Here is a 14395-nt window from a genome sequence, read left to right as displayed (position 1 = left end):
GAGCAGAGAGGACTGAACCAGAGCAGAACAAGGCTGAATCTGGCAGCTTCCGGCAATATGCTTCGAGCTTTAGTTGGGTGTGGTGCTTTCCAGTTGGCTGAAGTAGGGAGCAGATTTCTCCAGTTGAACAGCACACACACCCATACTGCCAGATTAGATGGTACTACTGGTCCCAGGCACTAATCTTAGTGGCTGGAAAGAGCCTGTGCCACCCAGAGCTTCTGGTTACGACGACGTCTCCATCACCAGTGCCGCCTGCAGAATGAATAAGGTGGCTCCTGGTGACAGAAGCAGACGTCGAAGGAGCAGGTCCCCAAGGAGATGGGACACCCCATTTGAAGAAGCCCTAATATGGCAAAATGTCAGAAAATCAGAGCAGTAGAAATCCCCATAAAGTGATTCTATTTTGTCTATTTTGAAAATTATAACCCTCAGTGAATGAATCTATAGGAGCAGTGACTATTTTGACTCCACAGTCACTTTCCGAAAATTAGCTTGCAGTGGATGTTGCAAAGAGAAAATTACAAATATGCCATTTTATTACCCAACACCCGATTGTGCTCCAGGAGACACACACCGTAAATTAAGTGGGTTCTTCTCATTATAGTAATGCCAAATACATGGATTCTAAATGTGGTTTGGGCGCACTGCAAGGCTCAGAAGCGAGGGGGAGACTTGACTTTGGGAGAGTGGATATTGCTGGATTGGTTTATAGAAACAAAGTTGCTTTTTAAGAGCCTTTCAGCCACTAATAATGTGGAAACCTCTGTTTTTCCACTGACAGATGATAGACCTCAGTGGGGACTTGTTGGTATTATTTTCACCTATATAACATTATTTGGCTTTTTATTCCATATTTGGGAGGCAGAATGAACAAATAGTTGAACACCACGCTCTACTGGTTCATCCTATGAGGTTTTCTATTAGACTGTGAACTGTCATTGTCGTGGTGAATAATTCAATTTTTTTTCCATAACTTACCATTTTTACAGTTTAAGGAGAAATATTGAAAAATAATTAGAGTATTTTTTATTCAAAAATAATAATTGGTTTTCTTCTTGGCAGATGACTGTACCAGGAGATCAGAAGGAAAGCTGACATCTTCAATTTTTAAATCTGATGATCTTGAGATCCCACAGGATTCAATTGAAGTGAATGCCATTACACCAGATATACCATCATTGCTTCACAGCCAAGATCTGTCATCTGATCCTTTGAAACACGTCCTGTCTTCTGATTCATTAATGACTACTAATGAAAATCAAAGTTGCCAAATAAGCATTAAAAACCAAACTATACCTAATTCAAAGAAGCCATTTTCACGTTCAGAATATGGACATAGTTTTCCCCTCGAAAAGTCTTTTCTTAAACATCAGAACTTTCACACAGCAGAGAATAGATTTTTTTGTTTCAAGTGTGGGAAATGTTTTAACCAGAAATCTCATCTTGATAACCACCAGAAAACCCACACAGGAGAGAAGCCATTTTCTTGTTTAGAATGTGGAAAATGTTTTACATTGAAATTAACTTTTATCAGACATCAGAGAACTCACACAGGGGAGAAGCCTTTTTCATGTTCAGAATGTGGGAAATGTTTTAACCAGAAATCAGATTTGGTTAATCACCAGAGAACTCACACAGGGGAGAAGCCTTTTTTCTGTTCAGAATGTGGGAAATGTTTTAAACAGAAATCACATCTTGATAACCACCAGAAAACCCACACAGGAGAGAAGCCATTTTCTTGTTTAGAATGTGGAAAATGTTTTACAAAAAAATCAAGTTTTATCAGACATCGGAGAACTCACACAGGGGAGAAGCCTTTTTCATGTTCAGAATGTGGGAAATGTTTTAACCAGAAATCAGATCTGGTTAAGCACCAGAGAACTCACACAGGGGAGAAACCTTTTTCCTATTCAGAATGTGGGAAATGTTTTAACCAGAAAGCGCATCTTGATAGCCACCAAAGAACTTACACAAGGGAGAAGACATTTTCATGTTCTTAATGTAGGAAATATTTTACATGGAAATCAACTCTTAATAGACTTCAGAGAAGTCACACAGGGGAGAAGCCTTTTTCATTTTTAACCAAAAATTGTCTCTTCTTAAAGGGGTTGTCCACTACTAGGACAGCTATTTCTCATTCCTCATGTTTGGCCTTGTTAAAATAAAAACACTCATACGCACCTCCCATTGTGGCGCCGTTCCATTGGTGTCACAACTTGTGTTTCCGGGGCTCACATAATGTTGTTATATCATACAATCCTGCTTCCAATCAACGCCGCCTTCGGACCTATTGAACATCAACAGGAAGGACATGGCCTGGACATAGCACCAAGAGAACGCGCACACTGAGAGCACTCTCTTCAGACCGTGTTCCTGGGGGAATTATAAACAGCCTCAAACATGACGTCCGATATGGGAAAGAAAGACTAGATCGGAGGTAAATCTGGGTCCTCCACCTCCGTCAGCATGTCTGGTATGCAGTGTTTCTTATGGAAAGTCTTATCATCTTGCTCCGGAGCCACTACTGCCTCATCTCAGCTTGGAAAAACAAGCAGTCTTAACCCTCATGATGCCAGATAGCTTAAGCCTGTAAGTCCTGCATCAACTTCTCTCTTAATGTAGGCCTCACAAGAAAACAGCTACACAAATCTCCCTGTACTCTCACCGAAGCCCACATACTGAGCAGTGCTTGCTTCACAGGGATATTTACCCCCCAGCCACAGGGGATTTGGATATGGGGAACACCATAATTGATTTGTATTTCATATTGCGTCTATCCCTACTAAACAAGGCTATATACATACAAAGGCTGGAGACTACATACAATACTGAAATACGTCCCCTCGCTTCTATCCTGTCACAGCTTACTGACAAGGTACAGAGATTAGAGGCTGATGTCGTACAAGTTAGAGGCCATCATAATGCTCAGAAACTAACACTGGATCTTCACAGCCAGTAAATAAACAGTCTGTTTAATTTGTTTGATGACTGTGAAGACACGAGGTCTTCCGTGAGTGTAACGCTACTCAGACTAACAGGGTGTGGGTAAAACAGTGTAGCAATACTTTATTGAACCACAAAGTGGACAATAAACAGATAGAACAGTCCCAGCAAATACCCTAGATGGTACAACATTACACAGTCTCACCCCTCCGCTGGCCCGCCTGGGATAGAAGAGCTGCGACTTTGGGATTTCCAGGGCCATCTACCTCAATCAGTGGTCCCCCGCTTTTGGTGAGCCCCCACAGAGAGGAAGTAGCGGTAAGCTTAGGAAGTTGACAGTCCATCTAGGTACAAGGCCAGGAGACCCGAGGATCCCAACCTGGCCGGTCCAAGAGTTTCTATGGGGCCAGATGACTGCCTGGTCCCAATCTGGCTTCTCCAAATGTCTCTCTGGTTCAGCAATGGTCAATGGATCCCATCTGTATTCCTGAAGTTGGGGCTGTAGTCCTCTAAGCTGACATGCTGTAGAATGACACCGAATAGAGGCAGAAACACCCTATTTATAGTTCACAAATGTCCTTGCAGCCATCATTCATAGGTCAAGGGTCAGAAATGAAGGTGTAAGGGACTCATGACTCATTGTTTGAGCATTTCATTAACTTGCATAGTTTGTCCTCCATTGCTCGGCAAATAAACAACTCCCTGGCTTGTATAATACGTAATCAGCAGATTATCAAACAGTATTGCTCCATGACACTATCTTGCAAGATTTGCAAACAATAAGTTGCAATACATCTCAACTCAGGATTATTCAAACAGTAGTCTGCGTTAATCAACCAAAGAAGAACACAGGTTAAGAGTCAAGATAAAAATAAAGGTATATTTCTCTTGGCCATCAGAAGGTACCATATTTTTCGGACTATAAAGCGCACCGGACCATGAGACGCACCCCAAAGTTTGGAGTGGAAAATAGGAAAAAATATATTTTTCATAAGATGGAGGCCCGTTTTGTAGTCTGAATTGGTATCTTATCTGAGGGGCAGTGGAGTGAGGGTCACAGGAGGCAGGGACCTAGATGTAGCCGGCTGAAGTGGAGGAATGCTGCAGACCCTGGGGGCGAGAAGGTGGTGCTGGTGGAGCAGGATCATAGGGCCCTCCGTTCCCTCCCTCAGGAACCCGGCGGCTGCAGCAGAAGAGGTGAGATGCTACGGGGCCGGTGGCTGTAGCCTGGCTGGGGTCGGTGCCTGTGGCCTGGCTGGGGCTAGCTTGCGGCGTGCTCTGCTTTACGGTGGCCATGGCCTTCTTCCTGAAGCTGTGATCTACGGGAAAATGGTCGCTCAATCTCCCAAACTGCACATGCGCCAGCTCGGATGGCCATTTTCCTGTAGATCACGGCTCATGAAGATGGACGCGGCCACCGGAAAGCCACTCTGCTGCACGTCTCACCGCCACTCTGCCTCACCGCCGCTCTGCTGAACCACCTCACCACACCACCAACAGCATGTCACCACTTATTCTGCTGCTGTCGCATTCCTGCAGGAGGGAGGGAATGGGGGGCCCTGCGATCCCGCTACACCATCATCGCAACTATCCAGTAAGCTACGTTTGGACCATAAGATGCACCCCCCATTTTCCTCCCAAATTTGGGGGGGGGGGGGGAGTGTGTCTTATGGTCCGAAAAATACGGTAGGTCTGGCATAATTAGGAAGAAAAACTGTATTGTCACATACCTCCCCCTTGTTAATTAGCCAGACGTGATATATTTCCTATCACCCTTATCGGGCACAGTCCATCAGCATGTCTTTAAGCACAGACACGAATGTAAGAGGTCTCACCTTCATGAGAACGAAACTTTGTATCATCCATTTTCCTCAAAGCATATTCCATATCTTCCTTGCGAATAGACTCTACAATCCCCATGCCATCATTGTGTACATCAGCATAGCAGACACTTCCAGCTTCTCTCATATGATCTTTTAGATCCTGCCAACTGTAGAAAATCTTTGGCCATGTGTCCAAGGTGCCCGCACTTAAAGCAGCTCTGTGAGTTGGGCAAATCACGAGTCCTGTTTGCAAACCTTTGTCCTGGTTGGCGTTCTGCTGGGTTGTGGGATAGTCCTGCTTGAATGGCTGGTGGTTGCTTAAATCCTTGATTGAGGGGTTTCCTGGGATCGATGTGCTTATAGAGTCTCTAGTAAGGACGATTGGCTGTGAATTCGTCAGCCAATCGGGCGGCTTGCTCTGGGGTTTTGGGCTTCTGGTCGGCTACCCATTTTTGTATTTCTGGGGCCATTTTCTCCATAAGTTGCTAGAGAATGATCATGTCTCGGAGGGCAGCAGCAGAGTGGACAGCACAACCATCGTGCCAACGGTTGCAGTGTCGTCAGAGTTGACTGCCAAATTCTACATAGGAGCCCACCTGGCAAGACAGAGTCCGGATCTTGGTTCAATATCTCTCGGGGGTGATAGTAAAAAGTGCCAACAGGGTATCCTTAACAGTCCAATAGTCCAGGCAGTCCTGAGGCCCAAGCGACTGGACAGCATCCTGTGCCCAGCCAGTCAAACTAGTCCACAGGTATTTAGCCCAGTCAGCTGTGGGTACCTGGTGCATCAGCATCAGGTTCTCAAAATCTTGCAGATGTTCAAAAATCTCTGTGTTGGACTCATTAAACACTGGTACGTCTCTGCAGCAAAGATGATTGCCTTGGTTGTGGACCATCATTGAAGTAGGGTCCAGTGCTGGCGGTAGGGGTACTGGAACTCCCAAAACCGATTCTATAATACAAGCCCTCTCCTCGCTTGAAGCTCCGGGTCTCAATTGGATCAACAATTCCTGGATTCGAGCTGCTTGGGACTGGGTATTTGATTCCAGATTACCGCTGGATCCTGGATTTGGCAAAGAGTTTAGTTCCCCTGCATCCACCTCAGTGGAGTTTTCATTGTCATCCACGACATTCAGGGCATCCCAATGGACCAATTCCTGTATCAAATCCGACCGAGTGTCGGTGGCTTGGTATTTGATCAGTCGAAGCTGGCAAAGCTTCTGTAGTCTCCATTTACTGTTGCGGCTTTATTTTCCCTCCGGTCCTCCTCCCAAGGCCGGGCTGGTGGGGCTGGACATGGTAGAGTCCAAAAGCTGCTGTGTATGCCTCACCTGTGCTCTGCTGGGTCTGTCTATATGACTCCCTGGTTGTGGAGCACTTTGCACGGTGTGTGCTAACACCAGTTCCCTGCAACTTCCCTAGAACCGCTGGGCTGAGTAGTATCCCATTGTTGCCACCAAAATGTGAAGACACAGGGTCTACTGTGGGCATAACACTACGCAGACAACACAGGGTGGCAATACTTTATTGAACAACAAAGCAGACAGTAAACAGATAGAACAGTCCCAGCAAATGCCCAAGATGGTACAATATTACACAGTCTCACCCTTCCGTTGGCCCACCAGGGATAGAACAGCTGCGACTTTGGGACTTCCAGGGCCATCTACCCCAACCAGTGGACCACAGTTTTTGGCGGGCCCCACAGAGAGGAAGTAGCGGCAAGCTTAGGAAGCTGACAGTCTATCAAGGTCAGGAGACCCAAGGGTCCCACACTGGCCTCGCCGAGAGTTTCCATGGGGCCAGATGATTCTCCGAATGTCTCTGATTCAGCAATGGTCAATGGATCCTGTGAAGAATGGCACCAGAGAGATCCTGCGGAATCCCACCGCTGCCACCACATGTGCAGGATCCACACCTCGCCCCCCACCTGACAATTATGTCCGACGGAACACGTGATACGGATCTGCTCTTTGCACCAACGTGACGTTCCGCACCCCCTCGGGACGTGTAAGGTCAGATTGGTACAGTTCTACACAGACATCCCTTGCCCCCAGTACAGGAAGGTACCGGGAGTGAGAAGATTTGGCCCACTCAGTCACTAATGTGGCACCACTCTCGCTCACACCCCTGATGGGCTGAGAGGCCACTTTACTAGCCCTAGTGATGCAGAACCTTGTCGGCCTGGTACAGCTGCCACCAGTTTCTATTAGCTATAACAGGAATTATATTGGGCCAGAAACCAGCCCCGGTAGCGTGTTCAATGGACCGAACAGCAGACATGAGGATTCAAGGATCGAAATAAAAGAGCAGCCCAAGGTTAAATTATATATTTAATTGCCTTAAGGGCACACTAGACAATACACTACATACATAAGGGTTATACATACATAAGGGTCAGAGATGCAAACACAGTAGTAATGGTACAAAAGATATAAGCAGATATTAAGAGTCAGTTACCAATCAGATGGAAGGCCTGGCTTGCGGGGGAGGGACTGCCACATGGGAGGCTTGTGGGTCCCTCTCTCTTTTCTGTGACTTCCCTTACATAATGTATCGTTGCAACCTCCCAGAGAAAAAGCCCTGAGCTATAGCTGCAGGAGCTTTTAACCTCTCTGGGTCATTCCCTCTCCTGCTCCCTGGCTGGACTTAAATCTCCACCCCTGGCCTCCCTCAGCTATAAATTCCATAAACTAATATGGGTTATACTTCCTTAATGGACGGTCCTAGTTCTGGTGTCATTGGATCCAGTCGGACCCCTGCTGCACATGGAGACCAAACACAGTGGCCCTAGGGGTTTTCAAAAGGCTGTGCCGGGCATCTCCATCTCCCCATCCCTACATTCTAGACAGGGGTGGAAGTCAGGGTGATATTCCCCATTCTCTTGGGATCTTGAAGATCTAGGTTATGAATAACTAGGACATACAGTATTTCCATAACTCGGTGTTGAATTGTAATTGACACAAAGGGAAAGCCGCATGGCTTGGATCTCCAGGGAGTCTTCCTGTTGTAGCCCAGCAGCAAGGTGGTAGGGGTGTAACTCCTTGGCTGGGAGCTGCTATGAGATATTTGTCACTCACTACTGTACAACTGTACACTGTAGACCTTTATAATCCCCTGGCAAACATGATGCAATGATGATGGGATTATATCTCCAATATTCTTCAAACCTCCCCCCTTTAGAGGGCACTAGGGGGCAGCGCATGCCCGTCCGCAATTTCCCCTTGTTAATAGGGGGAATAATAATTGCCATGGCTTCGGCTATTTTTATGGCAAATGGTGAAGTGGTACTGCTGGAACGCGAGGCTGCAGGGCCCACACAATTGCCAGACATTCCTTCTCCATCGTGGAGTAGGCCACCTCCCTTGGCAGGAGCTTCCGGCTCAGGTACAAAACAGGGTGTTCATGGCCCGTAGTGTTGACCTGTCTGAGCACAGCACTGAGGCCAAAGTCACTGGAGGCGGTCTGCACTACAAACAGCCGTGTAAAGTCGGCTGGCAGTAGTACCGGGGAGTTAGAAAGGGTGGTCTTCAGCCCCCGGAAGGTCGTCTCACAGTCATTTGTCCAATCGACTGCGAAGGGCAGCTTCTTCTTGGTGAGGTCCGTCAGGGGCTTCGCCAGGCTACTATAGTGAGGGATGAACCTCCCACAGTACCCGATGTGACCTGGAAGGACATCACCTGTTTCTTGATCCTGGGGGTGGGCCAGGATGTGATGGCATTCACCTTACTGGGCTCTGGCTTTAGAGCTCCCCCACCTACTCGGTGTCCCAGGTAGTGGACCGCACTCATACCCAGCTGCCACTTTTCCAGCTTAATTGTATCCGCCCAAGCACTTGTGCCAGATGCTCCAAGTGATTCTCCCAGGTGGGACTGAAGATGGCAATGTCAACCAGGTACACGGCCACGTACCCCTTGAGTCCCTTGAGCAGTGCATTGACCATCTGCTGCCAATGCCAATTGGCATCACCGTGGACTCGTACAGTCCAAATGGGGTGATAAAGGCAGAGCGTTCCTGTGCCTCAGGGGTCAGGGGAATGTGCCAATATCCCCGGCTCAGATCCATGATTGTCAGGTACTTGGCCCTGGCCAACTGATCGAGCTGGTCATCGATGCACTGCATTGAATACGGATGACCGTGACAGCATGGAGCCTCCTGGAGTCCACACAGAACCGGGTTGTCCGGTCCTTCTTTGGGACAAGGACCACAGGCGAGGCCCAAGCGCTGCTGGATGGTTGGATGACCCCCAACTTCAGCATCTCGTCAATCTCCTGGCGCGTGTGCTGCTGTACCTCCAGGGAGACCTGATATGGTGAATGACGGATTGGGGGGTGATCCCCGTTGCCCACTTGATGGACAGTCGACTCTGTCCTTCCGGGCTTGTTGTTGAACAAATCCCGGAAGGGGTGTAGGGTTGCCCACAGCTGGGAATCGTTGGTCCGACAACAGCTGGTGGCAAACCTCCCCGTCCTCGATTGTCCCGTCCTAGCCTGGGCGAGCATGTCAGTTCTCCACATCTCCCTCCTCTGGCAGGTTGCATATGGGGAGAGCACAGGCTTCTTGCTCATGATGTGCCCTCATCATGTTTATGTGGAAGGCCTTCCGCCTTCCCCGGGCATCGTCCAGGGTGACCAGGTATGTTACGGCGTTGAGCTGCTGGTGAATGAGGTACAGGCCTTCCCAGGCCACCTAAAGCTTGTCCTGGGGTATGGGGACCAGTATCCACACCTTGTACCCACCTGGTAGGTCCTCTCACAAGCATTCTGGTCGTACCATCTCTTCTGGTTGGCCTGGACTGGCGTCATATTATCGTGCATCAGTTGCGCCAAGGCCTGCATTTTGTCACGGAAGCGCACAACATATTCGATGACTAACACTCCAGGGGTGGTTAAGTCCCCTTCCCAGACCTCCTTCATCAGAGCCAGTGGGCCTCGCGTATGCCAGCTGTACAGGAGTTCAAAGGGGGAGAACCCCATTGAGGCCTGTGGAACCTCCCAGTAGGCAAATAGCAGGTGTGGGAGGTATCGCTCCCAGTCGTCCTGTGGAAGTCGACCAACATCTTAAGGATCTACTTCAGGGGGCCATTGAACCATTCGCACAGGCCATTGGTCTGGTCTGTGAGTGGTACTGGCTGGTCACCAAATGTTGCACCTGCATTTGCTTACAGAGGGACTCCATCAGCTGCAACATGAACTGGGTTCCCCGGTCAGTGAGCATTTCCTGGGGAAAACCTACTTGGGTGAAAATCTCCAGTATGGCGGTGGCCACCTTGTCGGCCCGAATGGACGACAAAGCTACCGCTTCCGGGTACCAGGTGGCATAGTCTACTATCGTCAGTATAAAGCTTTTCCAAGAGCTGCTGGGAGTGGCCATCGGGTCAACCAAATCCACAGCCACCCTCCTGAAAGACTCTTCAATGATGGGCAGAGTTACCAGTGGGGCTTTGGAGTGCCACCCCTCCTTCCCCACCCTCTGACAGGTGTCACACGACAGGCAGTAGGCAGTCGCCTCGGCCCCCATCCTTGGCCAGTAGAAATGCTGGGCTAGCCTGGCCTTGTTCGTAGTGACCCCTAGATGTCCAGCCATCGGAATCTCATGCGACATCCGCAACAACTCCGCCCTGAACGTATAGGGTACCACTAAACTGTAGGTCCCTGGGCCACACCTCCGGTGAACCTCGCTGGGCTGTTACCTGGTATAGCCGTCTTTGGTCCCAGACCACCCGCTCGAGGATTAAGCCTGCTACTTAAGAGCTTTCAGGCTGTCATGAGTCTCCAATGCCACCTGAAACCCCTGACTGGACGTGGCCAGAATAGACCAGACTGCCACGCCTTCTGTCAGTTCCCCGGGACCTGCCTCTTGGCCACCATCTGACCCGGCAGCCATTTGGTCGGAAGGGGAGAAGCTGAGGGACCACTGGGGCCTGGGTGCCACCACTGTGCGTGACAGCAGCCACGGCCGCTGCGACTGCGGGTAGCGCCTGCTTCTCTTTTGCTTCTGACCAAGTCACCGGTCTAAACGGACTACCCTGACCCTCTGACATCTCGGTTGTGGAGGAACCCTGCAATGTGGCCTTACCTGGGAGCTCTACCTCTCCTGGGACTGCCCCGCCCTCCATTGCATGCTCCCCCTCCGAAGCTGTCTGCCCCCTGTCTGTCTCCTCTGTGACAACCTCACAGCACAAACTGTTCCAGCATGCCTACTGGCCACACTCTAAGGCCTTATCACAGCTGACTTGATTGATCTCCTCCCCCCTGAGGGGAGAGGGACACAGTACATCACCCACCCCTACATTCCTATCAGTAGGCATGTTAATAACATTGGCATCAACAGGGGTGGACATGACGTTGTCTGGAGGGTCAGGCCTTGGGGGTTCAGTGGCCACATAGTGGGACACTAGCCACCCCAAGTCTCACCCAAGCAAAACACTGGCGAGAATGTTCGTAGTTACCCCCACCTCCCGCACTCACCTCCCAGTGCCCCAGTCTAAATACACCTTGGCGACGGGCAGTGCCGGCTCGATGCCTCCAATCCCGGAGATGGCGAGAGTTTTCCCAGATATCAAATCCTGGAGTGACACCAGTTCAGACCGCACAAGAGTCATATCAGCACCGGTGTCTTGCAGTCCCATGGCCCTGGCATGGCCTATAACGATGGTCTGAAGGTTGTCAAGGGACCTCCAACCACCCCCACTCACACACAAAACAGTGGGTGGTTTCTGGGACGGGGACGGGCCCTTCTGGCGCTGGGGACACATGGCTTTGAAGTGGCCCGGTTGTTTGCAAAGGTGACACAGTCGGGATTCCCCTACCGGCGTGGAGAGGAAAGCATTGGTAGGTGCTCCCTTGGGCCTGGGAGCAGGGAAAGCAGGCACCGCGTTCGTCTTACTACCTCTGCAGCTGAAAGTTTCTTGGCCTCTGGAGTCCTGTTGTTGGAGTACTCATCAGCAAGTGTCGTTGTTGCAAAGGCCCCCTTTGGCTTCCGGTCGCGCAGGTACTGTTGGAGTTCCTCCGGGCAGTTCCACAGAAACTGCTCAGTCGCAATGAGCTCCTTCAGCTGCTGGATGGTGATGAGCTCCAGTCCTCTGGTCCATTGATCAACGGCTCTCAGTAGGGCCCACATGTGATCGATCCAGCTGTCTGCAGGATCCCACTGCATACTCCAGAGCTTCTTCCGGTACGTCTCAGGGGTCAAGTTGTACAGCTGATCCAAAGCCTGCTTGATGTCCTCATAGCTCAGGGTGGTCTCACTGGGCAGGTACCCAAAGATTTCCAGGGCCTTACCCCTAAGGCGAGTAGTTAAGAACCGGACACACTGGTCCTCAGGCAGATGGTACTGATGGCAGGTTTTTAAAAATGTCAGCAAGAAAGTGTCCAAGTTCCTTCCTTTGTCCAGCAGGGGGAAGTTCTCCACCTGTAGCTTCGGGACTCGGATCTCAGGGGACTCGGGACAGGCTGGGGCCTGCAGCCGGAGCTGGAGCCGAAGCATATTTTCCTGGTGTTCGCACTCCCGCTGATGTTCTGCTGCGGCTGTTGCCTCACGATGCGCTGCTGCCTCGTGACATTCTGCTGCTGCCTCGTGACGTTCCACTGCAGCTGTGAGGGTCTCATAGGTGGCCTTGTCTCCAGCCTTGAGACTAGCCAGGGCAGCTTGCACAAGGTCATCCAAGCCTGCCTGGCTGGGGGGATAGTCAGGTGGTGAGTGGCCACTGCGGGACCGATGGCTGGCGAATCTCTCCCTGGGGAGCCTGGGTGGGACTCCCCTTCTTGTGGAGCGACATCGTCTTCCACCTCCACCCCACCATCCGGAGCATTGGCCATCTCCTTGGTTCTGTCCCTGGTGCCACTGGCTATCCTTGCACTCTATGGTCACTGACACCGAACCGCAACCTGCTGCACCCGTACACCTTACAGTATTTGCACTCAGACTGTCTAGTGCTGAGCTGATGTTAAGACCCCAGCTCAAAAGCTACTACTGGCAGTCTTTAGTGTCCGCACCCCCTCGAGGATGAATAAGTTCATATTGGTACAGTTATACACAGACACCCCCTGTCCATACAGGTATAGGAAGGCACCGGGAGTGAGAAAAGGTGACCCTCTCAGTCATTGACGTAGCACCACACTCTCTCACACCCCTGACAGGCTGAGAGGCCCCTCCACTAGCCCCAGTGAAGCTGAACCTTGTCAGTCTGGTAGAGCTGCCACCAGTTTCTATTATCTATAATGGGAATTATATCAGGTTAGAAACTAGCGCCGGTAGCGTGTTCGTTGGACCGAACAATGGAAGCGAGGATTCGTGGATCGAGGTAAAAGAGCAGCCCAAGGTTAAATTATATATTTAATTGCCTTAAGTGCACACTAGATAATACACTACATACATAATGGTCAGAGATACAAACACAATAGTAGTGGTACAAAAAATATAAGCACATATTAAGAGTCAGTTACCAGTCAGATGGAAGGCCTGGCTTGTGGGGGAGGCGCTGCCACATGGGAGGCTTGTGGGTCCCTCTCTCTTTTCTGTGATTTCCCTCACACGATATAACGTCACGACCTCCCAGAGAAAAAGCCCTGGGCTCTAGCTGTAGGAGCTTTTAACCTCTCTGGGTCACTCCCCCTCCTGCCACCTGGCTGGACCTAAATCTCCACCCCTGGCCTCCGTCAGCTATAAACTCCAAAAATAAAATGGGTTATACTTCCTTAATGGATGGTCCTAGGAAGCCGGTTCTGATGTCATCGGATCCAGCCGGGCCCCTGCTACGCATGGAGACCAAACACAGTGGCCCTAGGGGTTTCCAAAAGGCTGTTCCGGGTATGTCCCCATCCCTAAGTGCTAGACAGGGCTGGAAGTCAGGGTGATATTCCCTATTCTCTTGGGATCTCGAAAATCTAGATTATGAATAACTAGGACATACAGTATTTCCATAACTCGGTATTGAATTGTAATTGTCTGACACAAAGGGAAAGCCGCATGACTTGGATCTCCAGGGGATCTTCCTGTTGTAGCCCAACAGCTAGCTGGTGGGGGTGTAACTCCTTGGCTGGTAGCTGCTGTGAGATATTTATCATTCACTGTCTCTCGGCCCTTTCTCTTCTTCTTAGCTGCAGAAGTGTCCGGTTACAACTGTACACTGTAGACCTTTATAATCCCCTGCCAAACAGGATACAATGATTGACATGAGATTATATCTCCAATATTCTTCACAGATCATATCTGTATTCTTAAAGCTGGGGCTGTAGTCCCCTAAGCTGACATGCTGTAGAATGACACAGAATAGAGGCAGAGACCCCTTTTTTATAGTTCACAAATTTCCTTGCAGCCATCATTCACATTTCAAGGGTCATAAATGAAAGTGGAAAAGGCTCATTACTCATTGTTTGAGTATTTAATCAACTTGCATAGTTTGTCCTCTATTGCTCGGCAAGTAAACAACTCCCTGGCTGGTATAATATGTAATCAGCAGATAATCAAACAGTATTACTCCATCACACTATCTTGCAAGATTTGCAAACAATAATCTGTAACTCATCTTAACTCAAGTGTCAGCATTCAGGATTATTCAAACAATAGTCTGTGTTAATCAACCAAAGAAGAACACAGGTTAAAAGAGTCAACATAAAAATAAAGGT

General features: G+C 49.5%; 1 protein-coding gene across 1 annotated transcript in view; it reads left to right on the top strand.

Annotated features, from left to right (window-relative positions):
- The window catches only part of LOC141221134 (uncharacterized), a 48793-nt gene that overhangs the window by 13469 nt on the left and 20929 nt on the right, over positions 1–14395 (top strand). The window contains exons 7-8 of the mRNA XM_073666483.1: positions 1066–1845; positions 8776–8782. Coding sequence (XP_073522584.1) covers positions 1066–1845; positions 8776–8782 — 787 coding nt within the window. The remainder of the gene's footprint in view (positions 1–1065; positions 1846–8775; positions 8783–14395) is intronic.

Source organism: Phyllobates terribilis, unplaced genomic scaffold, assembly GCF_046119375.1.
Source record: "Phyllobates terribilis strain yellow unplaced genomic scaffold, ASM4611937v1 Scaffold_321__1_contigs__length_2177432, whole genome shotgun sequence".
NCBI lineage: Eukaryota > Metazoa > Chordata > Amphibia > Anura > Dendrobatidae > Phyllobates > Phyllobates terribilis.
This window is presented reverse-complemented; position numbering and strand designations above follow the sequence as displayed.